This window comes from Vulpes vulpes, chromosome 4, assembly GCF_048418805.1.
Source record: "Vulpes vulpes isolate BD-2025 chromosome 4, VulVul3, whole genome shotgun sequence".
Lineage (NCBI taxonomy): Eukaryota > Metazoa > Chordata > Mammalia > Carnivora > Canidae > Vulpes > Vulpes vulpes.
Genome location: NC_132783.1, coordinates 132,728,241 through 132,754,760, shown reverse-complemented (window position 1 = coordinate 132,754,760; position 26,520 = coordinate 132,728,241). Strand labels below are relative to the sequence as shown.

The 26,520-nt window shown below is 40.2% G+C and overlaps 1 protein-coding gene across 1 annotated transcript in view; it reads right to left on the bottom strand.

Annotated features, from left to right (window-relative positions):
- ADAMTS12 (ADAM metallopeptidase with thrombospondin type 1 motif 12) overlaps positions 1-26,520 on the bottom strand; it is a 295,838-nt gene that overhangs the window by 72,821 nt on the left and 196,497 nt on the right. The window contains exons 8-13 of the mRNA XM_072757296.1: positions 26,231-26,374; positions 25,517-25,661; positions 19,694-19,786; positions 18,085-18,230; positions 14,272-14,441; positions 2,917-3,050 (exon numbers count right to left, since the gene is read on the bottom strand). Coding sequence (XP_072613397.1) covers positions 2,917-3,050; positions 14,272-14,441; positions 18,085-18,230; positions 19,694-19,786; positions 25,517-25,661; positions 26,231-26,374 — 832 coding nt within the window. The remainder of the gene's footprint in view (positions 1-2,916; positions 3,051-14,271; positions 14,442-18,084; positions 18,231-19,693; positions 19,787-25,516; positions 25,662-26,230; positions 26,375-26,520) is intronic.

Below are 26,520 nucleotides of genomic sequence, written 5' to 3'. Positions count from 1 at the left end.
TTTTTGAGGTATAGCAGATACCTAAAATACTGTATACATTTAATGTAAAAAACTTGATTGAGTTTGGATTTACACAAATACCTTTGAAACCACCACTATAATCAAGGTAGTAGTCATATCCATCCCCTTCAAAAGTTTCCTGTGACTCTGTGTGTGTGTTAAAAACATTTAATGGCGGATTTACGCTTTCAACAAATTTTTAAGTGCACAATACGGCATGTTAACCATAGGCACCATATACGCAGGATGTCTAGGACTTTGCATCTTGCATAACCGACACCTGGTACACATTGAACAACAAATCTCCATGGTTCCCTCTCCTCAGCCCTTGGCATTCCCAGCTTTATTCTTAGCTTTTATGAGTCTATTTTAGATTCTCACATAAGTGGAATCATGTGGCATTTGTTCTTCTGTGATGGGCTTGTTTCACTTAGCATAACGTCCTCCAGGCTCATCCCTAATTGTCGCAAATGGCAGTATTTCTCTTTTTTAAAAGCTGACTAATATTCTATAATATGTATACAACATGGTATACTACATTTTCTTTGTCCACTCATCTGTTGATGGACATTTGGATTGTTTTCATACCTTGGCTGTTGTAAATAATGCTGCAATGAACAATGAAAGATATTTCTTCAAGATCCTGATTTCAATTCTTTTGGCTATATACCCAGAAATCCCATGTTTGGGTCATACGGAAGCTCTATTTTTAATGTTTTGAGGAAATTTCCACACTGTTTTCTACAATAGTTGCACGATTGTACATTCCCACCAATAGTTCTACAGGGTCTGCATTTCTCCACATTTTCAACAACACTTATTTTATGGTTTTTGAAGACAGCCATCTTAACAGGTATGAGGGGATATCTTATTGAGGGCTTGATTTGTATTTCTCTGATGTTTAATGAGGTTAAGCACCCTTTCCTATACCATTTGTATGTCTTCTCTGGAGAAATATCTATTCAAGTTCTTCACTCATTCTTTTAATCAGGTTGTTTTTCTACCATTGAGTTGTAAGGAGTTTCTTACACATTTTAGAGATTAACTTCTTGACATACATATGATATATATGGTTTGCAAATATTTTCTTTCATTCTGTAGGTTGTTTTTTTATTCTAATGATTATGTCCTCTCTGTCAGAAGCTTATCATCAATTCTTAACCCTGTCATTTGGACTGAAGAGCACACTATCTTGAGTATTAGAGAATTCAGATTCCAGTCTTACATCCGGGCCTCCTGCTCTATTAGTGAATAAGTAATACGTATTCTTAGCAATTCTCATATTTTGCTTATGAGTTAACACTGCTTTACTTTGTAAATTCTCAAGTGACTGAGAAGAACTGAAATACCGACTGGCACCGAGACCCAATCCACCTGGAATGTCCTCACTGCTTTCTACAGCAATTACCTGGGAGATTTTAAAGATGTCAATGCCCAGGCCCCAAATCCCAGAGGTTCTAAACCAACAGGTTTGAGATAGAGTCTAGACATCATTAGTTTTTAAAAGCTCTTCAGATGATTCAAATAGGCAGCCAGGCTGAGAACCACTGCTTTGGACAATGATGGGGCTGCCAAGGCCTGAATTAGCTAGATAAACCTCGTCCCACTCTGGAGAACAGATCTAACCTAAATACATATTAATGACTTTTGGCTTTTTGTAGCCATAGTGATAATTAGTAAAGGGTCTGAAAGAGAATTTTGCTTGAGCTCTTACAAATATAGAGTACAATTATGACTTGCTTTTAACTCACTCATTCCTGGGGATCGTCATATGGCCTCCTATGCTTTGGTCACTAATGAAATAAGTCATAGACAACTTTGAGGTGATAAATGTATCTTTTCAGGGTGCTGAACAGTTATGGGCAGGAGCTTTCTATAATAGCAATTTAGTCCAGTGGAAAAAAATTATGATAAACATTTACAAAAGGAAATAAAATGCATTAGAAATTTATTGTGTGCTGGGTGGGGCTCTGTTAGGGGCTTAACACATATGTCTTTATTTAATCTTTTTTGACACCAGCTAGGAAGATACAACAATATCCCAATTTTTTAAAAAAAGAAACCGAGTCTCAGCAAAATTTATAGAAGTATACAGTTGGTAAACAATGGTATTAAGTTCATATTCTAGAGCCTGAGCACTAAGCATTATGCTTTACTAACAGCTAATTAGAACTTTCTACAAAACTTTTCTTTCATTGATTACAAACACCTTTGCTTAAAACTGAGACTTATACCTGAGTGTTGGATTACAAAACTTGTTCATTAGTTCCTTGCAAACTAAACTGCGAGCACTGGAAAGGATTTCTTCAATGGTTGCACACATAAAAGCACGGACAAGTCAGGTCTTAGCAATTTATAAAAAGGTAGAGTTGATTAACACAGTCAGTGTGGAAAAGGTAAACAGATATCAGAAGACCTGGTTTAAAATACCTGGTTTTCGTGTCATCTCTCTTCCTAAGAAGATCATGTTGGTAAACAATGGAGAATTAGAAGTAAAAATGCTTTGCACAAAACACTATACAAACTATTATTAATTTCAACTTTATCTCAAGTTTAAGTACTCTATTGGCAAGTAACCAACGAATAATTTAACGTCACAGAAATAACCAGGGTCGTCTTTTCCTAATACTTCTTCCTTTAATTTGGTTCTTCTTCAATTTGACCCTGTTCTGTACCTAAAATGATATCACAGAGCACATCAATACCTCAAGAAAGAAAGACCACAGCAGGAGGGAAAGCATTCAATTCCAAACTGTGGATTCTGATCTACACTTAAAATACCTGTCTCACAGATCACATATAAAAACCAGACCACGTGCCAATGTCATGAAAGCAAAAGCTTAGAACATCTGACTTCCTGAATTAATAAAAATCATGATTTTATAAAGTTGTAGATTAAGGAAACATACCCAATACCTTACATATGCCATTAATACAGACATTTCTGCTGTTGCCACCTTCAAAGCAAGGGGTACCATCAATGACAGCATCCAGCATTTTCTCGGAAAACTGGCCATCTATGGGTCGGCAGTAGAGCTCACAAGGATGTGCTAGAGTGAAAAAGAGACAAATCCTTGCAAGTTAGCTTTTTTAGCTTAGCACCCTTCCTGCAGGATTCTTTTGTTCATACTACCCCCCAAAGGTAATTTTTTCTGGACATTCCCAGAAAAAATGACACATGCTGAAATGCATGGTTTTCTTTTCTTTTCTAGTTAAAGGGTTTTACAACAAATTAAACTGGGAAAATTGTTTTAAAATGCTATGCCCTTTGTTATAACAATGAGACCTTTCAATCACTTAACTGTGCTCATAAAAATATGGTGCAGAGCTCCTGGGGTTAGCCTAGAAAAGTAATAGCAACCAGTGCTACAGGACTCCAGACAAGAATGGCACCTGACCACCATTTGCTGCAAAGTAAGTAGACCCCTAGGGAAGGGTCAGTCCCCTCCCATGGGGCCAACTCTCCACCAAGACCACTGCCACTATCATGACCCCACCCTCAATGAATATTTTCTTTTATTCTCAAGTCCAAGAAGTCCTTGGACAGAGATTTACAAACACAGAGAAACAGCCTGATTTTTTGCTGAAGCCGAATGAAGCCAACGTCCTTACTATAATGGCCTAGCCCATCATGCTGTGTTCTACAATGAATACATTCTGGGGTTCAATTTTCTACTCCCTCGTGAATGAAGATAGAGTGATTTCTAGCACAGGAAGTGCTCTAAAATTTACTTAATAAAATGTGTACCAATAAATAGGTAATTACAGTAACCAGAAAGATATAAAACTTTAAAACACAAATTGCCTTAAAAATTTTAATAGGCGGGGATCCCTGGGTGGCTCAGTGGTTTAGCACCTGCCTTTGGCCCAGGGCATGATCCTGGAATCCCGGGATCAAGTCCCGCGACTGGCTCCCAGCATGGAGCCTGCTTCTCCCTCTGCCTGTGTCTCTGCCTCTCTCTCTCTCTCTCTATGTCTATCATGAATAAATAAATAAAATGTTTTTAAAAAAATTTTAATAGGCAATACATGTATATAATAAGAATTCAAATAGTAATTATTTTCAAATAGTAATTTTCTTGTGAATGTTACATCTTTTTTTTTTTAATTGAAAAACTTGAGAATGCCTTTTTCAGAAAGGTCTTTCTTGGGGGGAATCTCTTTTGGATTTGTTTACTCGGGGGAAGTACTTGAGTTTCCTGGGGGTGTGATCAGTTGAGCATTCAATGAGACAAGCCATAGGCCATGTGTCATGGACCCACCCAGTGTGGATGCTAATACAATATCCAGCTAATACAAAGCCAGAGTGCTCAACCCTAGGTAGCTACGCAAGAATGCATTGATCCATTTTTTAAATAAATAAAAGTATAAAACACAATATATGTAAGAGCAGAAGCTCTCAACAAACTTGAGACAAAGGTCAAAAGCATCTGTTTAAAGCTTAAAGTAGAAATGTATAAGAGCAAAGAAAGAATACTGACTGATTTTATATAAAGAGCTTTGGATAAGTTGTCTGAGAAAATGAACCAACTCAAGATGAGCTGGAGAGATCACAGCACAAAGTGCCAATGGAAAAGGGCCAGAAGACTCTGAGGACAAAGCAAGACTTAGGATTATTATAAATCTTTATTCCTGGCAGTGTGACTAGCTCTGTTACTGCCTGAACTGGAACAAAAGTACTTAGAGGGAGCCATCTGGGCACAGCTCTCCTCTCCTAGAGATGGGATCATCCATCCCAGTGTGCTGAGTCTAGGAAAGCATCTCATGAAACATTGGGCTATTAAGTAGAAGGGTGGAGGCAGGGGAAACACTGTTAAATAAGACTTTGATTTGAGTTTTAGAATTTGGATTTAAGATTTTGGATATGTACACATAAAGCAAAAAGAGAAAGCAGCCCTGAATAATTCTGGAGCTTCTCTAAAGGAGTTATCTGTTTCAGCCTGGGAGAGGCTAGGACTAGAGGTGCCTCGGGCACAAAATTTAAGAGGGTGCTCACTCTCGGGGGGTTGTATAAATGGGTCCTCCTAGCAAGAAAATCCCCAACCAACGGCAAGTGTATTGAATTCCAGAATGGTGAGGTTCCAATGTCTGCCTTAGTTTTACTCCCTCTGGGCTTGTGCTATTTGACTCATCCCTGAAGAAAAAACTATCCAGAGACTTTCACTAGTCTTATTTATATAGTGAGTTAAGAGGAATTTTGCTTAATAAAATAATAGCCAATGCATCATTTACATACACTTCCAGATCCTGTTGTGCTTCATAGCAGTTATCTCTCATTTTGACAATCACAACCACCCTATGGTGTTAGTTCTTTTATCACCACCATTTCATAGATAAGGCTAGAAAAATTAAGTTTTCCAAGCTCTCATAGCATGAGTGACAGAGCTAAACCTGGTGCTTTAGCTTATGGCCTATTCTACTAACTTCTAACCTACAAGCACAGAATTTTCTTTTTTTTTTTTTTTTTTTTCACAGAATTTTCTTTAACAAAAACTCTCTAAATTATCCTCTTTACGTTATTAGGCAATGCATTTATTTACAGATCGTATCTAAGGTGCAAATTTGGTAGAATTCCAGCGGGACTCCATTTTAATTTTCTCTCATGGCACTTAAATATAGTGAGAATCACCAGCCTCTGGAGACATTTATTTCTACAGTGCATACAAAAGTCTTGGCTCCTGAAAGTCCAATATTTCCATGAGAAAGTTACTTAAGCTTTCTGTGACTCAGTTTCCTCATCTGAAAACTGAGGATAATAATACCTACCTTGCAATGTAATTGATGACATTTAAAACAGAGAAGGCATGTTGAGCACTCAGCATGCTATCTAGTATACAGTAAGCGCTTGACAAATGGCAGTTATGATTTTTGTTTTCACCTCCTCATCATGAACTCAATGAATTCTAGAGGTCTTGCAGTTGCCCCACCAGGCTATGCTTCTATCATTCCAATCTTCTCCCACAGCAGCCAAAAGACACATGTTTTGGAATATTGGTTCAGTTCTCCTGCCCACACAAATTTTCCTGAAATAGCCTCTTCTCCTTCAGATTATTCCATCATGCCACTTCTAATCAGTGCCACCCTAAATTCATACTTTGTTTTACTATTTCCTAAATGACTTCGGTCTTGTCAGTTTAGCATAAAAAATTCTAGTTCCTGTTAGGTCATCAAGTGGTTCCAGGATTTTCCTTCACAGTCACACTGGACCTGGTTCAAAGATGTTCTCCTCATACAGTAACTACTGAGGTCCTCACAGCTCTACACTTTCAAGACTATGGATTTTACAAGCTCCTCAACCAAACTGCAACGTCCTCGAGGGCACTTTAGTCATCTGTGCCTTAACCAGCTACTGCCAGCCAGCTCAGCGTGTGAAGGAAGAGCCATAATATGTGCTGTGGAGGACTCAACAGCACACCAGAGGGGAGGATAAACACAGTCTGGGGGATGGATGTGGCATTAGATCCATAGGGATTGGGTTCTCTGCCCCGACTCTTACCCTAGGCCTTCTCTGTCCCTAGTCTGCACAGAGGGACTTTTTGGAGAATAATATTAAAACCTCTAATGAGGCCTGGCATAGAGTGGCTGTTTAAATGTGGCAGTTACTACCATTAAGTCTTCCCAATGAATACCAGCAGGACCCTCCATCTAGCAAAGGCTCTTAACCCATGTTTTCTAATTAATGGACATGACAGAGGTCAACACTGTTAGGGAGAAAATTGTGGACCGACTGGCAAAGAGATCATCTCCATCCTGAGAGGTCATCAACTCAGTCATAAAAATGAACCTTAACCCTAGTAATAGAAATCAAGGACATCCACTGCAGCAATTAAAGGCTTATCCAGAGAGAAAAGGACAGGTCTACTAAGTTGCATTTACATAATGTTGTTTAATATATTTACAGACTCCCTATGCAGTCGCTATGAGGAATGAGGTAAAGCAGTAACACTGGGACATTATGCTCATGAATAAAGAAAGTTGTAGAATTGGCAAGGAATGATTTAATTTGTGTGCAAACTAAAACCTGCTATTAACACCGGTTGCCTCTAAGGAGTAAGTTAAGCATGGTGGTATAAGAATTTATTTTTATTTCATTCTATTATGTAGACTTGCACGTTTTTCAAGGAAACATATATTCCTTTTAAAAATAATGTCTTGGCTGTCAAACAAGAATGCAGGAAAGGTCTCCTTTCTTCAGTGATAATAACACACCTCCATGAAGAGAGGCCCTCATTTCAAGACTTCTTTTCATTTTGCTGGTGCAGTACAGGACTAATACATCCTTCAAGGTTAGACAGGCTAGCTGAAGTATACTTCACGTAAGAAACACACATTTCTACCAAATCTAAGCACAGTGGTCCATGGAGTCTTAGAAATAATTGAGTAAATAATCTTTGGGCAATAACAGTACACAGACCCGCAGCTTCCACTCTCCCAGAGCTTGCACACCTATGACCCGTAGGGGTGTCTACGGCCAGAAAGAATCCTGGGCTTGAAAGCAGCAGCCTTTGTGAACAGAGGTTGAGAGTGATTTCAGCACTTTTCAAGCCTGGACCTGAAGGGCCATTTCCCATCCTCTCCTCTGGCCTTTGGCTTCCATGGTGCTTTGGGTATGTCATTAGGTTGGCCCATGGCACAGGGTGTGTAGAAGGAGACAGGAGTAGCAATAGACGAAATACTCTTAGCTCTCCATGGTCATCATGGTAATCAGAGAGTCTGTCCCAACCTCATGGATTCCATAACATCCATAGAGTTGAGTATTTTCAATGTCTCAGATTTATTCATATGCCCTGACACATCCCTTTGGATCATTAGATTTTTTTTTCTTGACTTTTTAAGAGCTTTCAAATCCATTTATAATTCAGCTAAGGGAAGACTCTCAGACTCATTTACTGGTAAGCTTCAGACTCACACTGATTAATCCCCACAAGGGAAGCTTAGGTAACTGAATGAACCTCCTGAATCAAAGGTTGCATTTGCAATTCTGGTGAGATAGGATGGCTCAACATTTTCAGATAATGATTTTAAGAAGTGGTCATGAGAAGCCAAAGATAAAACTTGGTAAGAAGGATAAAAATTTCTTAGGTCAAGGAAACTTTTGGTGCATTTCACATTTTGTAAGTAGTTGCTACTTGAGTTCCACCATTTAAAAAAAATCCAGTTTCTACACTCCATTTCTACGCAGGGCTCCATGGGTATGAGCCTCATGCAGTTGGCCAGGGCCTCACATTTTTTCCTTTTTTTAAGAGAGAGAGAGAGAGAGAGAGAAGTGGATAGCAGAAAGAGAGGGAGAGAGAGAATCCTCAGCAGGCTCCATGCCCAGAGCAGAGCTCAATAGGGGGCTAGATCTCACAACTCTGAGATCATGACTTGAGCCAAAACTCAAGAATCAGATGTCTAACCCACTGAGCAACCCAGGCACCCCTTGAAACTCTTAATTTATATTTGAGCTTGTGTTTTCTAAGTGAGGTCTGATGGGACAATGAAATGTGTACATGAGCAGAAGACATGGGTGATAAGCACATCTCCTGTTTCTTGCCAGATTTTAAGAAATAGTAAACCTTAAGCAAAAAGCAAACTTAAAATGTTTTGTTGTTGTAACAAGTAATATTTAACTTAAGAAAGAAACTCAGGGGCAGCCCCGGTGGCTCAGCGGTTTAGCGCCGCCTACAGCCAGGGACATGATCCTGGAGACCCGGGATTGAGTCCCATGTCGGGCTCCCTGCATGGAGCCTTCTTCTCCCTCTGCCTGTGTCTCTACCTCTACCTCTCTCTCTCTCTCGTGTATTCTCATGAATAAATAAATAAAATCTTTAAAAAAAAAGAAAGAAAGAAACTCAGTTTAATGATTAAGCTCAGATCAGCTTGAGGGAAAAAACAAAAATATCTGAAAAGTCCTCACCAAAAACCCAACCAAAAATCAAATAATTGCTAAGACTCTGTAATTTGGGCTGGTCTAAACTGATATATTCTTTTACTTTCTGATATGGTAATATTATAATTCCCAAATATATCAAAATACATATTAGTTAAACAGAAGAAGGCATTAAAATTAACATAATCTACAGTAACCACGGTGGTATAAAAACAAGAATAGAGGTAATTTTTAAAAAATAAATTAAGTCAGTTTAACCGATATTTTAGGAAAGGCTAAGTGTAGTAATATTTTCTTTTTATTATATATTTTTATGTTCTGTCTTTTGATTAATATGTTTAAGAACTATGATACACATTTAGAATTACAACTTAAATTATTTAAGAAATATAATAATTTTGTCAAAATGCTTAAATGTTTAGAAAAATTTGGTTTTCAAAGATTCAGGACAGATCAGTTTAACAAAGCTAGCATTTGTCATAATGCAAACAGTTGTTGGGGCTCTTCTCCCCTCACCAGAATTCCTTGACAATGAGATTATCTTTTTAAAAATAGGAACATGATCTTAGGTAAAATACAAAATGCAATGCATTGTTGTTAAGGACACAAGCTTAGCCCAGTCTCTGTTTTACTGGTTAGCATTTAGGCTGCAGTCAGGCCTGGGCTAACTCCTCCTGGCTCTACTCTATAGTCTGAGTTTGGCCAAGCTGCTTAAATTCTCTACATCTCTTACTTAGGTCAGGAAAAATTGAGTCAAAATCCTAAATTCCCATTATCAGTTAGGAATTAGTTTCACTGCAAATAACAGAAAATATTGCTTCCTTGTCTGAAATAGATAGGACTTTGTTTTGCCCACAGGATAGGAAATTCAGAGGTAGGAGTTTAAAGATATCCTCCTTCCAGTCTTCCAGCTCAGCCAGTCAGCATGGGGGGTCAGCTTCCTGGCTGCAGTGTGACTGCTGTACCCCTACCCCTACCCCCCACCCCCACTCACCCTGAAGCCCCCACCCTCCCATCTCCCCACCCTGGGAAGCAGGAGCGGGGAGGGTCAATGTCAGAAAGGCAAGGGGGGTGAGGGCCAGTTGGTACCTATTAAAAACCCTTCTAGAGGCACCTGGGTGGCTCAGCCAGTTAAGCATCAGACTCTTGATCTGTGCTCAGATCATGATGTCAGGGCTCTGTGCGTGCACTGGGCGTGAAGCCTACTTAGGATTCTCTCTCTCCCCCTGCCCCGCCCCCTAACTCTCTTTCCCTCTCCAAAAAGCAAATAAACAACCCCCACCCAAAAAAGAACAAAAAAAACCAAAACAAAAAACAAAACCCCCAAAATCCTCCCAAAAGCCTTACCCGTGGGGCCTCCATCTTTATATCTCTTTGGTCAGAATTGGATCTCCCAGGAATATGAGTTCCTGGGTCTTTTCATTTTTCCTTCTGTTATTGTAGAGGAAAGTGAAGGTGAAGAGGGTCAGGACGGCTTTGGGGTGTCTGCAAACATCATCCTTATTATTCAGTTATTTCCTCTCTTGAAGCCACAGATTCCTAACCTGTCAACTGAGAGGCTCCTGGCTAGAAGATCGCCCAGGTTGCTCCGTACACTTACATTCTCTTTAAAGGCTGTTTTTTATCACAACCTCAAATATTCCTGTAGTAAGCTCTGTGTGCACCATCCAGGCCCCCAGGTGGGGGACTTGGCTCTCCAGCACCTGGGAGCGCTGCCAGCACTAGCCCCCAACTGTCACCTTGGCTTCAGACCCAAGGACACCCACTCCTTCCCTAGGCAGACCACAGCCAGTGGCCAGTCCAGGTGGGCCATAAAGTACTGGCTCTCCCACTTCAACCTGGCAACTCTGAACGCCTGTGCCAGAGGCAGGGCTCCCTGGGGGGTGGGGTGGAGCCTTTGCTGAGTGTGCTCTGCAACTCAGCTATCGCCCTGCACACCCCCTCCTCCTCCTGTTGCTCTTCTTCCACTCCCTGCCTGCTAGGGCCCAGCTCAGGGTCTGTTTCCCAGGTAGCCCTAACTGCAAAAATCCCTGAAAGGAATTGAATGTTCTTGAAGGATCCGATTCCAGGAGAAGCAGATGTGGTCTGACTCCACATTTGCTGGAAACCTCACTGGCGTCAAGTATTAACAGGGCTTAAATATCTGGAAGCAACAACTAAAAAATTCGCCTAAATGAATTTGGGCTAAATCGGGTGTTCTGAGAAAGATGAAAATCTAAAAAAGAGAGAGATTCCAGGAAAGCGATGACATTTGAGATCAGGCTCTGGTCATGTCCTCATAGAAGATGCAGGATATAAACACATTTCTATTAACACAGGCTAATAAAGTCCCCGAAATCTACATAGATTGGTTTAAATCTGTATTTATATCTATAATTTATCTATCTACCAGCTTCTTAGTCAGATTTATGCTTCAATTCCAGTGCCAAGGTAAAAAATCCTGGACCTCGAATAAGTTATTGTCTGCTCTGAGACTAAGCTTCTTTATCTCCAAAGATATGGAGGGGAGAAGTGAGAAAATATAGAGTAGCATTCTTATATAGATACTGGCTTCAGAAAATGCAGTTGATCATTGCAGCTCTTCACACTGATGCCTACATGAAAGTCGTCGAGTAGAGTTTGGATAATTTTTGCTGTCAGGAGTGCTGGAAAAGAAAATGTCTATCTTGGAAAAAGGAAGTTGATCTAGACTAGTAGTTTTCAAATCTTTGAGGCAGAAGAATTATTTTTCTTCTTTCAAACAAGATCTTGCAAATAAAGCAGATCAAGTCAGGATTTTATTAAGCAAAATTTTGTAAGTTCAAGTATATGATGGTTAAAAATAAGTCAGTGGGATCTAAAGAAATTATTAAGATGAACAGAAATTCTGAATTCACACTTATGGATGGCAGTTACAGACTTAGGCTGGCTGCAGCATTTAATTCTTTACTGTGCGGTTTTTTGGTTGCACAGTATCGAAAAATCTTGACTCATTTTGGCAAACAGTTGCAAATAAGAACAGTTTAGAGCAACTCAACCTGTAATCTTAGGATATTTCTCAATTACACTGTGTTGATGGGAGACTTTTATTCTAAGGTCTGCACAAACCCAAATTAATTTGACTGTGTGAATTAGCACATTGGTGGTCTTTGGTATGTTAAAACTTGATGTATAATATTTTTGAGCGTAAGCACTGTTCTTTATTGCACTTTTAAAGACTAGTTTAAAAATTTTTTTTGAAAAATGAAATTAGAATCAAGCATTTTTGCAAGCCAAGGGATTCCATGGAACACAGTTTAAAAACGACAAGACTTGATGGAGTTTCTATGCTTATTGCAAATGTTTAAATCTACGATTCTTCTTCTGTCATTGGCTAGTTAGCACATCTGCCAAATATCACTCACCAAGACACTTACCACTGTCCACTGAATAGGTTGGAAACTTTGCTGTACATTTACTTTATTCTCTGGTGACTTCTAATGGTAAGGCTGGGAGGATAAAGCACTCAATACCCAGCACAGAATAAGTGCTCCCTATATAGCTGTTGACATGAACGACCTACTGCTTGCCACCACGGGTGCCCATCAACTAGGCAAAGAATTCTGTATGTTGGAGTTTAAGAAGGAAAATAAACCAGTGTGTTGGTCAAGGTAGTAGCTACTTGGATGAGCAGATAAGTCACTATGCTTCAATAATGGCATAGGAACCTGCAAGAAAGCCACCAGGATAGAGGATGTAGGCTTACAGTCCAGGTAGATAGTTCAGCAGATGGCACCCAGCCTAATTCCCTCCTATGGGTTACACAGACTCAGTATCAGTGACAGATGCAAAACAATCACTCTAAAGTGAGTGAAATTTATGTCCACTTTTAGACTCATTTCTTTAGCACCTATTGCTTTGCTATGCAATATGCAGGCATATGGCAAATGTTTTGTAAATAAATAAAGAGCCAAGCTAAATCAGATCTCCTTATTCTAAGTCCAGCTACTCGAGCTTTCAGAGCTCAGCACACACAAACCCCACCCTTCATCAGGCAGGAGGTGGACCCCTAGAAGGTTGCTGGACCCCCACACAAAGGTTGCTCAGTTGGGGTCTCTAGTACTGCTGTTCCAAATAGTTCCAACAAAAGAGAGACTGTCCAAAATATAAAAATAGGTAGTACTAACTAGATACACCTTTCATCATTAGTTCGTGTGTGTGTGTGTGTGTGTGTGTCCACATGAATGTATACGTGAGTTCTGCTTTACTCAAACATCTGAATTAGGAGGCTGAATTGTCCCAATAACCAAATGACTCACTCTCATAGAACATGAATGATGCTCAACAGGGTGGGGGCAAGGAACAGACACTGCCCATGCCAATCAAAAGCCATCGGGGTATTTCAGAGATCCCAAATGGCAAAGCCTTATTGGGTCTTGCTTTCAAAAGCAACGGACTGAATCATTCTTTAAATGTCCAAACGTGTAATTTTCATTCCCACATTTCCTCTTGTGTTCTATCACACAGAAATTTCAGAAACTTAAAAAACATCAGGAAAAATTTGCTCATTCTTTACTGCCTTGACTCAAATCTCCTTAGCTCAGGAAAATCTTTTCTCTTTCATGCTCTACTTGAATAATAACACATTGCACAGATATTTTTTGATGCTAATCTGTACCTAATGGTTAATGATTCTTCTTCATGTTCAGGAGAGCAGGTGTAGCTGGTGTTGATACAGGGGAAGCATCGTCAAAGCTGCTACCCCATTCTCCAGCTCAGTTATGTCCCCATCCCTGATGTGTATCCTATAGATGCTTGATTTTACTTCTGACCCTTCTTACCCTGTCCTGTACATACAAAATATTGTCATCTGGCCCAGAGCTGGCTCTCATTTATTTCTGATGAAGGTATTTATTTCTATCATCCTGTTTTATCTTGTGCTTTTGTCCTGTCTACTGGAATGACTGGTTTTATTTTGGATGCCTTCCTTTTCCCTTCTTCCAGTAGAAAGACTTCTCTTGTTTAACAATCATCAACGCTTCCTCAGCAGTCTTCTGTGAACTTACTCCAAACCTACAATGATTTTCTCTGAACTTCTGCCAAAATTAAAGTCAGTCACACGCTCATCAAGGAGCACTTTCATGAGTAATCTGGTATGAATTCCTGGTTGCCCCCCGATGGCTTAGCTGCACCTCAGCACATCTGAAGTGAGCCATCATGTTGGATAAGCTTCTCTTTTACTTTCCACAGAACTCAGCACCAAGTTGGGTATATTCAGCCTTCAACATGTACTGATCAACGTAACCAGGCCAACGTTTCCACTTTTTAAATATAAAACTCCTCCTGGAGCTATTCTCTCCCTGTGGAACTTTGCAGGGGATCCCAGACACTTTGCCATGGAAACGCTCCGAGATCTGGAATCTTCTGTCACAGCTCCTTACCTGGATTAAAAACTGGAAACCAGCGGTAGAAGGCGTTCTTGTAGGGGACGGTGTCAAACTCACTGCACTGCATCTGCCGGAAGGTTGGTGTGTCCGGGCGGCAGGGGTGGACATTGCACAAGCGATAGCGCTTCCTTTCTCCAGTGCAGTACTTCCCTCCAAACTTTGGTCTATGCATGAAACACACACATTCAGTTCATTTCCTTAAAGGCTACCATTTCTCCTTAAACATCCCTTGGCATCTGGTCATGCCTGTTCTTTGCCAAACCGCATCTTGCACTACCCTCAAAACTCGCCGTTTACATAAATTCTTCCAATTTCATATATTTTTTGGTTGTTGCTGCTGCCCACGGCCATTCAGTCCCAGGTCTATAGTTGCCTAATTTGAACCAGTGTGTGTATCTTTCCTACTTGTATATCTTCCTGGCTTCTCAAACTCAAAATATATGCTGAGATGGGATACGTGACTTTCCCTCCAAAATCCCCTCCTTCTCTAATTCCCATTTAGCAAGTTAAAAGTGGCCAGATTTCAGAAGCCTCCATCCTTTGTTTTCCTTTGACCCCACTGTCCATCAGCTGCCCACTCATCAATCATGTCTTTGTATAGGTTTCTTCCTCTTCATTCCCACAATCACCAAATTAGTCTAATCCTTATCACTATTCCTGCCTTCCCTCTGTCCATCTTTTCCCTCATTCAGTCTACTGGACACATATCTGGTTAATTTTTATGATGACCTTATTCTAGTTTCTTGTTTAAAAACCTTTCATGGCACCCAATGACCACAGAATCAAGTCCAGCCTCTGTGGTTTAACATTCAAGGCTCTCATGATCCTGACTTCATTCTTCCTAACAGCTACTTCTCATCCTCCCCCTCATTTGATACTTTTCCAGTGCTACAAGCTGACTTATTTACTATTTCTCTTCTGTGCCTCTGGCTTGACTTCCCCCCTCATAAGTCTCTATCTACATGCTATCAATGCTTTCAGGATCAAATAATGCTCTATCTCCATCATGAACTCTTCCTGGATTTTTGCCAGAAATAAACTCTTTCTCCCTTTTGTGATACCTGAAAGTACCTACTGTATGTACTTCCTATACTTATCACTCCAAAACATAGTTCACTGATGATCCAATCCAGCTTTAGTTCATCTATGGTCTCTAAGTCATACTTTGAGTGCAGAAGGCTCTTAATAAACATTCAATGAAAAAATAAATTAATCTTATTTTAGAATAATCCTTCTCAACTTTTTATTTCCTTTGTAATACATGCAAGGGCAATAACAACCTTCCTATTAGGATCAATTAATCCCTCAAAAAGGGAGGAGGTAGGGCTCAGTCAGTGATTGACTGTCTGACTTTGGCTCATGTCATGATCCTGGGGTCCTGGGATTGAGTCCTACATCAGGCTCCCAGGAGGGAGCCTGTTTCTCCCACTGTTTATGTCTCTGCCTCTCTCTGTGTCTCTCATGAATAAATAAATAAAATGCTTAAGAAAAAAAAGGAGGAGGAAATATAGCAGAATGACTGTCACAGAAGAGGAGGAACTCTCTGTCCTTTAAGAAAGCTTCAGGCAATCTATGTCTTTTCTCTTGTCTCCACCTGGCTGCATCTGAAATCAGGGATTGTGTCTGCTATTGTAGTGCAGCATAATGGGGTCAAATAGCTTGGGGTTCGAATTCTGATTTACTTTGTATTATTAGTTGGATGATTTTTGAACAAGTTATCTTAGTTCTCTGGGCCACAATTTTTTTTTCACTTGTGAGATGAGCATAATAGTTCTTATCTTACAAGATAGGAGGACTGAATGAGAAAATGCACATGAAGATTTAGTAGAGTAGCTAACACAAGGAAGAGCTTAGTAAATGATAGCATTGTTAGATTATTGTAAAAAATCATCAGCAAATATTTATGTACCCAATACCATGTGCTCAACATCATTTGCAGGAGGACAGAGTCCAAAAAAAGGTCAACCTTCCCATAAAGCCAAGTTAGAGATTCATCCTACAGTTCCTCAACAAAGATGTCCCTTTCTGACAACCACAGATCACAGATCATCCTCCCAAGAGGCTCCAGACAGGTGGTGGTTGAATGCAGAGCACTACAATAGGTCCCAGAGCAAATCACCTACATTTTATGATCTCTAAAATGCAAATCATATTTTTGATCACATTGAAATAAACCATAAAATGAAGATTTTCTGTAAAAATAAGAAATCCTTCTAATTTTTGAAGTCACAGAAATCTTCTATTTACACAAAAGCAACTTTTATCAGAGAGTAAGATTTAAAAACAATTTCATCCAAAGTCCTCTAATGTACTCTTACATGTGTGGCAAATGAGAAAAGATATCATAATAACTATTATATTATCTACCATTTACTGACAATTTAATGTAGTCGGTATTGTGTTAAACTCTTTATATATATTAACTTGCTCTTTAGGAAAAATTTTTTATATACATGTATTAAATATATATCATGTATGTGTACACATATACATGTATGTACATATAGTAAAAAATTAATAAAAAGGAGAAGTGATATTTGAAACTGAGATACTGAGGAGACTATAGTCACATTTATCTTTTTTTTTTTTTTAAAGTGACTCTTATACTTCAGTGCAGACTAATAAAAATCTAGGCAAGAGAAACTTAACATATTTTCTACTAACCAGAGGCATTATATGTACACTTGTTAAAAATTTTACTTAGGAACTCATATACCAGAAAATAATGAAGAATGTCATATATATATTTGGGGGTGTGCCTGAGTGGCTCAGTTGGGTAAGTGCCTGCCTTCTGCTTAGATCATGATCCCAGGATCCTGGGATTGGGTCCCACATTGGGACTCCTGTTCAGTGGGGAGTCTGCTTCTCCCTCTCCCTATGCCCCTCCCCCACTCATGTGCATGCTCACGCTCTCTAACAAAATCTTTTTTAAAAAAGTCATATATATAAAAAGATTCATATATAATTGGAAAGCAAGGGAATTTAAATTTAATTCATATGTTGTATCATTATATAAATTTAAAATAATGAAAAACTTAAGCACTTTGATTAAAAAATTGAAAGCAGTTTTGTGAAATAATTTATTTTTTTAAATAAGATTTTTATTTATTTATTCAAGAGAGACACACACACACACACACACAGAGAGAGAGAGAGAGAGAGAGAGAGAGAGACAGAGACACAGGCAGAGGGAGAAGCAGGTTCCATGCAGGGAGCCCAATGTGGAACTTGATCCCGGGACTCCAGGATCATGCCCTGGGCCAAAGGCAGGTGCTAAACCGCTGAGCCACCCAGGGATCCCGTGAAATAACTTCTATAGAACTTTTACATGGCTAACATGGAAGCTTAAGGTTCATAAAATCCTTATCTAAAACATTCAAAATAATTATCCTAAAAAATGTACTATTTTATTAGTTATTTAAGGGTAGAAAATTATTTTTATAAAATCAAATGTTCATTATGATTGAAAGAAAGCTACAGTCTTATTACAAGATTAAGTATAAGTAATCTCTCACTGACAGAGACATGTTATTTAGAAGGAGTTAACTGCATAGTCTCCGAAGACCTTTCACGTAGATTATCCTCTTGAAAATTTGCTTATTTTCCCAAAAAAATGGAATCGGCTTACTTATCCAAGTTCTAGGAAGAATCCAGTGCCACACCAAAATGAAACAAAACAGAACCATGTTTTTAACAACCTTTTAAATTTCTCCTAGGAGGCTTGGGGTCACTGGTTAGGTCCTGTTATCCAAAACTGGTCTCCCTGGTGCTCATGGGAGGAAGGCAAGTATTTTTGGCCAGACTTACTCAGGATTGTTGCAGAGCCTCTCTGCACTCTGGGCTCCGGCCCCACAGGTCCTGGAACAGTGGGACCAGGGTGACCAGCGGCCCCAGCCCCCAGGAATGCTCTCTGGTTTCTTCCCCACTGTGATACACTTGCCAGCCATACACCACTAGAGAGGGAAGAGGCAGGAGATGCATATGTCATGAAGGTTCCCAGAGTAAGCTCAGCCAAGATCCCTAGAAGTCTAAACCCAGTTCTCCCAGAGCAAGAAGGCTTCTTATGGTCACCCAGCATATGGAGAACAAAGAAAGGCTCACAAAAAAATGTCTCCCAAGAGTCTTGGGTTTTAGAATCAGACAACGTCAGGTAACTTTATGCTGCCTTGTTACAGCCAGCCAATGCAGGACCGTTACTCCAAGTGTGGTTGACACATTGCATGCCAGCAGGTAAATCCACACACCACTTCCTTCACTGAGAAAGTCCTGCTATGATACGCACGTCGGCTCAGTCTGCTTAGTAACACAGTGGTTTTGTACTGTCATTGATTTACCTTCTGCTGCAAGCTCCTTATCTCGCTGAAGACTATAAACAAACATTTTGCAGACTGACACTGAGCTAATACTTGTCTCTAGCCTCTGTGGGTATTTAATAGCTGCAGCAGATAACTCATCCTCTTGCAAAAAGTCCATTCATTGCCAAAAAAAAAAAAACAAAAAAAAAAAACAAACAAACCCACAAAAAAAAAAAAAAAAAACAAAACCAACCACTTGTTGGAGTTCATTCTAATATCGAGAACCATTTTTGCTTCCCTGTAAGTCTAACCATTATTTCCAGTTCTAGCGCTTCATGTGGCTCAGAAACAATTCCATCCTCACTCTTCAACGCAATCATTCCTCAACTGTCAGATTAGGAAGGTAAACATTCAAAAAAGGAACAAAAGAAAATGCAACTTGGTTGTTCGATGATTGTGGCATGTTTTATCTGCCGGCCTCCTTTCCTCATTATTTCTGGTCACTGTGTATTGGGACCAAGTTCTATAATCTTGGTGATGGATCATGCCATTCTCAAGCTGCGTAAAGATATCCACTAAGTGTCTAAATCTGAGGCTCACAACAAACATAATGGTCGTGTTGAGCAGCACACATTACCCTGTCCTCAAGCAGTCTGGGGGATTTCTAACATCTGAATTCTTGGGTGTCTGGCTTTCCTCCAACAGTTAAATCAGATGATGAGAATGTACATAACAAGTGGCCCAAATCCAACATCTTTGGAAGGCAGAAGTCACTGGTTTGTCTTTTCAGTTTTTAACATGGAGTGGGGAAGAAGTCCAAATGAAGGTTGATAATAAGCTCAGCAGATGTTATTGACCATAAATTCTGCAGAAGTTCATCAAGGAAAGATGGGACGGATGTTTTGCAAGTGAATTGTGGAACTGGGCCCCAGCCCTCTCTCCTTACTGTTTCCAATGAAGTCTCAAAAGGCGTCATGGAAATACCATCCTTTTCCCTGGCTAGCCTGACAGTGTGACCTCCATTCACCCAGACAGCTGCTCTCCAGGGTCCTCTCTCCACTTCTCCCAAGAGCCCTATGCCTACCACCCTCCCACCTTCCTTCCTCAACCTGACACGTCACCTTCTTCTCACCACATCGCGTCCCATCTGCAGCAGCGTCCAGCTTAGAGCGACAAAAGCCTTTCACTGAGCACCACAGGGTCTGGCAGACATTCTGGAAAACAAACGTGAAACTGTACTCTTGTATTTTCCAAACTTGCATAAAAGCACTTCTACAGTGATGGTGAAATACACATTTGGCCATCCACAGACCCATAATAATGCTGCTGTTGTTGAGTGATAAAAAGTGACCATTCGAGACCTCTTGATCCAAACTTAATTTGGACTTTGTTGTCATTCATACACAGTGGCATGGTCTACTAAGTAATAAGGAAACAGGAGACAAAACACATTTCCTAGGAGTTAAGATTAATTTCTATATGGGTGACACAGCATCACTGACCTCAGGCAGTGTAACTGGTGACTGAAGCCATCAAAGGCCAATGCAAACCATGGATGAAGGAATCGGATTACAAACAGTTGGGTGGTTATAACTTGAGCCTGCTCACTGAAGGAAATGGAAATATTCCACCCAGACAGCCTAAGCGTGTTAACTTTTGACTCAGAGTAGCCAGCCTGTTTTATCTGCCAGGGAGTGAAACGGGTCTTTCCTATTCATTTCTCCTCCTGTAGTAGGAACAAGGGAAGGTTGACAAGATTCTCACATGTCATCAGAAATGGCTCCACTGCTAATATGTCCACCTTTTAGTCTTTCTTCTATTCACTCATCATTCATCATTCCATCCATTTAACTGTGCTCTTGATTCAATTTTTTTAAATAAGATTTAATATTTTTAAACAATTTTGGAAAATTCTCTATCTTGACCTCTCTAAATTTTGCCTCTCCCTGATTACCACTATTCCCTCCCTCTGGAACTCTTAACTGATGAGCCTTCCAATCCTCTTCTTCATGTTTTAACTTCACTTTTATATTTTTCAACTCTCAATTTTCCTGTATATAAAAGTTGAGAAAGTCTGGATTTTTATCAGGAATAGACCAGCCTCTCCATCATACAGTTCATTGATTTTTTTCTTCAACTATGTCAAGTCTGCTGTTTAACCCAAACACTGAATTTAAAATCAATGATGCTATTTTTCATTTCTAGAGGCTGTAACTGTTTTTCATATCTACCTTACAAATACCTTCTAGTGTATTTTTCCTTTTCTCAAATTGTAACTTTTCTTTTATGCATTCATTTTATTATCCTTACCTAAAATATTCACTTAATCCAAAGTCATTGAGGGTTGATTATCTCTCCTCACTTAGCTGTAGGTTGTTTTAAATTTTGAATTAGATGCCGAATGGTGAATTCATCTAATCAGAAGCTTTATCTATTGGATTTTTGTGCATCTTTAGCTGAGCATTGGTTTCTCCAGGGCAGGTTTTTAATCTTTGTTTCTAACAGGCATCCCATGGTTCTATCAGGTCAGAAATATATTTATCTTAAATTTTTTTAGCATGAGGATTCTCTGTTTCAGGATTTTTTTTTCCTTTAGTGCCCATGGTTCTTGGCCATGCCACCTCAAAGAATGAAGAGGTAGACCAGATGAAGGGTGATGGGTAGCAAAGAGAAGTATATTGGGGATAGTACAAAGCTCCCAAAGACAGAGGGGATCCGAGAGGTTTGCCATTTTGGTGTTTAAATCAAGGGTTTTTATGAGATTGTTGGTGGGCGATCTTCATCTAATAGCCCAATCGGACAATTGGCTGTCACCCAATCAGGTCTTTGTCCATGTGCTCATCTACCTATCAGGTAGGTGTTCGCGTGGGGAAGGGTGGAGGGCTCCTTTCAGGGTGGTGTGGACTAACAGAGGATGGTGGTTTTTTTTTTTTTTCCTTTTAAGGGTGGTTTCCTCTTAGGAATGGGGTGGGGGGATCTCTTGCCTCTGTCTGCCTTTCTTCCCACTATCCTCCATTACAACTATACAAGAGTCTAAATTTGAACTCAATCAGTGTGAGGCTTGCTGTGGTAAAGTATTTTCTAGTGATAATGTTCTCCACCAGCATTTCTCCCCCTCAAAACCTTAGCTGAGATTAAAAAAAAAAAAAAAAAAAAAAAAAAAAGACGCTTCTGTGGCATCTATCTTTATTGCCAGTAGTTCTTCTAGCCTCCTTCTCATTAAGCATAGCTCCACAAGGCCCCCAGCTTCCTGTAAGGGCCTCACTTCAGCTCTCTGCCCTGCTCCAGGTGCGCACATCACCATCTGTTGCCCCTCGATGTTAAAGTCATGGCCCTTTGGTTCTCTCCGCGTCTGCCTCAATGTGCTCATCACTCCCTTTTTTTAGCTTTTTCCCCCTGATGATTTTTTTCAGACTTTCTTATAAGTTCATTATGCATTTATAAAGGATGATGTGCTCAGTAAAGGGTACACAAAAACTCTCTTTGTTATATTTCTAACATTTTTTGAGTTATAAACTATAAACTATTTCAAGATAAAAAAGGTTTTAACAGAGAAAGTTGATGCTATATTCTTTGTTTTTGTTTTTTTTTTAAAGTATTTATTTATTTATTTTAATACCAAAAAGGATTAGGTTATCCTGGCTGTGATATGCAGGCAGGAATCTAAAGTCTTCATTCATTTGTCTCAAGTCTTCACTCTATTATCTATTTAATCTACATGCAAAGCCCTGCTGAATGTCAGGAATAAAAGTTCCCTCCCACTTTACGTACATAAAGTAGGGGAGGGTTTAAATAGGAAGCAACTATAATATTGTCTAATAAAGTCTTTGTCCAAGAAAATATAGACTAGAATGTGAAATGATATTTAATCTGAGCCCCAAATGATGAACAGTAGGGATGGTGTAGAGGAACCAGAGCATGCAAAGCTCTGGAGGTGGTGGAGAACCCACAACACTTTGAAGGATTTGGGTTGTTCAGTATATGGATAAATACAGAATATGAAACAGTAATTGACCAGAGATAGCCAGAGTGGTCTGTTTTTAGTACACCAAAGGATACCCTGAAAAAATCCTTACCTTTTTAAAACATCTAAAATTGTAGATAAAATATTTAAAATGTTTTAAATGCATTCCTGAGCTGGCAAGAAAGTAAGAGAAATCCCCAGAGGCTAAGAACGTACCAGAAATGTTGGAGATCTAGAGATACAAACCTGGTCACTTAGATTTTAGTTTTAATGGTCACCTGAATACTGGGAACAATGATCTGGGCCTGTGTAGTGTGGAAAGTTGGACTGGAGACCTCACAAAGACCGTAACTCCAAAGGACTAGCCATTGTGTGAAAGGGTGAACTAAAAGAAACCTGGAGACACAGCTGGAAAACTTGTCTGTTTTGACTTTAACTCTAGAAGGAGTGGTAAATGTTACCCCTGAGAGTCTGTACCTACATTGGCCCCCACACAACTCATGTGGTCAAACAACATCCAACCAATAATTTGTTTTTATTGACCCACATTCTCAGAGCGTGTCAACCCTCTAAGCCATAAAGAGTAACCTGATAGGGGATGCCCAGGTGGCTCAGTGGTTGAGTGTCTGCCTTTGTTCAAGTCATGATCCCAGGGTCCTGGGATCAAGTCCTGCATCAGGCTTCCAGCGGGGAGCCTGCTTCTCCCTCTGCCTATGTCTCTGCCTCTCTCTCTGTGTCCCTTATGAATAAATAAATAAATAAATAATCTTAAAAAAAATAAAAGAAAAAACCTGATAGGAAGTTCACAATCAAGAGCTCACAATAAAAACAAAAATCAAGACAAGGAAATAATCTATAATAAGTGAGACCTGGAAAAAATCCCAAATAGGAAGAATGGATCTCATAGACTTTGGATATTGGAATTATGTAACATAAATTGCAAAATAAATGTCTCAAATACGATTAAAAAATAAGAGATCATACTGAAAGTGTGAGTTAGAAACAAAAAACTGTAACAGATAAAATTTAGAAAAATAAACAAATGGACTGTCATAAGTAAAACAAAAAACAAAACCATAAATGAGATTAAAAGGTCAACAGGTTAAATAGAAGAGTAGATGTATCTGAAGAGAGACATAAAGAACAAAAATGGAAGGCAAGGTCCCAAGACATGGAAGATTAATGATAAAGCCCAACATATAAGCGGTTAAAATTCTGTGTTACAGAATGGAGAATTAAAACGATATTTTAAGAGATAAGGCTAGAGAACAAGAACTGGGATGAATCCTAGAACCCCTTTCAAGCCATTTTAGAGAATTTAAGCTTTATCATAGGGAATGGGGAGACTGAAATATTTTAATCAGAGAGGAACACAATCCAATTTCCATTTATAGAGGCCACTTTGGCTGCATTTTGAGGGATGGATCAGAGTTGAGAGAGGTAGTCAAACTCCAGGAAAGGAGACCAATCGGAGAACTAGCGCAGTCACCTAGGGCTAGGTGCATTTTACAGATATTCAGGAGGTAGGACTGGCATGACTTGGTAACTAACAGGAGTGAGGGGGGAGGGATTTCTGCACCAACTTTACCTTCTCTATTGAGTCTTGCTCCTTGTGTTTAAGCACAGTCATTTACTTTCTCCTCAAAGGTCTTTCTATGTGTCTTTCTTTGTACTGATCTCACTGCATTCAGATTGTTCTGTGCCTCCTCCACCAGAGCACAAGCTCTTCAAGGTCAGAGAATTTATCCTATAATTTCTGAGGGCTTAGCTTTTTCATCTTACTCAGCACCCAATCCAGGAGGGGTTCAACGAGTCTTGCCTTGCCCGTGTCTATGTGTTAGCACTGGTACCTTCACGCTGAAAGGGATGCACTCAGAGAATAGGCAAGATTCAGATCACAAAGGAATGCCACACAAAGGAGTTGGAATTCATCCTGTGGTCTGTGGACCCTAAGAGTGGAGCAGAGCCATGGTTAGGTTTGTGTTGTTTTGAAATAACCTGACTGTGGCGCCTGGGTGGCTCAGGGGTTGAGAATCTGTCTTCTGATTGGGTGATGATCCCAGGGTCCCGGGATCGAGTCCTGCATCAGGCTCCCCACAGGGTTCCTGTTTCTCCTTCTGCCTGTGTCTCTGCCTCTCTCTCTGTGTCTCTCATGAATAAATAAATAAAATCTTTAAGAAAAAAAAAAGAAATAACCTGAGCAAGAATTTGAATGGGGGAGACACTAGGTAGGAAGTAATTACAATTGTAAGGAGAGAAGATGAGAGACTGAATCAAGGCAGTACAGTAGGAATGAAGACAACAGGGGAGAGCCACAAACTCCTTAAGAGGTTAAAGGTCAGGGCCTGACCTAACATCTGGATGTTGAGGGGCTCTTGCATGGCTCAGTCAGTTAGGCATCTGACTCTTGATTTAGCTCAAGCCAAGATCTCGGGGTGGTTGAGCCCCGTGTTGGACTCTCTGCTCGGCACAGAGTCTGCTTATCCCTCTTCCTTTGCTCTCCCCCCTGCTCTCTCTCTCTCTCTCTCTCTCTCTATCAAATAAATAGATAAAATCTTAAAAAAAAACCATTTGGATATTGAAAATTAAGGAGAAGAATGAATTGGGATGAATCACATTCCTACTTGGGATCTGAGGGTTCTCTATAACCAGATGGGAAATTGAGCAACTTTAGGTTCCTATGGAGTCTACAGGTGTGAGTCACTGTGATTCTGAAAATCACTATAGCATTTTCTTCACCACCACCCACTTGCAAAGGATTGCTGTCTCCATAGGATACCAAGGAGGTGGGGTCAAGGAATGTAAATGACCCCAACTTCACACCTGCTGCCTTGCAAACACCTTGCCATGAATGTAAGGTTTCCATTTCTGTGTCTGGCTCTTTGGATCACCAGATAGTTCCCTGGCCCTTCCTTCAGCATGCTGGGGATCTCAAGCCCAAAGCATACCCACCAGAGGCACTGACATACCCAACACTTACTTCTACTTCCTGGCAGAAGGTGGCATTGGGGCCATACTGCAGCTGACATTGATGGTGAACATCGTAGATCACTCCAGGGGCAATGACTTTGGACTTCAAGCCTTTCTTTTGGGGGGTGTCATCAAGACAGAACCCCCAGCCCCGGCTGAAACAAGTTAACAGAAATGAGAACAGTTGCTTATGATTTCCTTCGTCTTTAGTCTTTCACTGAACAGAAACTTCCATCCTATAGTTTACTCTTCATCCTTCAAGACAACTTGATTTCCACAAGGCACAGAAACCCCCAGGCCCAAGGATAGAACAGTCTGGGAGGAAATGCAAATCATACCCCACATTGCTACTTCAGCTGTGAGCCAGGAAATCAAGCAAGAGAGTAAAATAAAATCATCAGACGGGTTTCAGTGACCACTTCTGACATATCCTAGCTGTTCCTGCCAGTTCCTGGGGGACCTACCGCATCCTCAGATCATAAAGAGCCTCCCTGAGCAGGAGCAAACAAGGGGATCGGGATACTCCCCTGACTGTGGCTGGAAGGCAGGACCCATCAACGTGCAGGGTAAGAAAGTAGAAGTGAAATCCAGTTCTTTTGATGCCACCCTGCTACTATGATCTATGGGAGGAACTGAGCCTTTCCCAGGCCTTGGGTCAGACTCCAAATGACTTCCAGTCTCAAGATATCCAAGGCAGGCTGTCCTGAAACTCATTGTCACTTACTCCAGGAAGCGGGTGATATACTCCTTGCTGCACTGGGACCACGTCAGTGGGGTGGGATTGTACTGGAGCTGGCGGGACATGATGTATGGGTGCCTGCCCATGGGCTCACAGTCGTTTTCTTTCCCATCGTGCTGGATGCCGAAGCTGCAGGAAGGCACAAAGCACAAGGGTATTGGGGAGGCAGGCGTGAAATAGGGAGCAAGTGAGCTTCTCCGAGGTGAAAATAACCAAGATCCCCTTTTGTACAGAATGCACGTGTTTACAAAGTGGGACTCTGAAGTTGGAGAGAG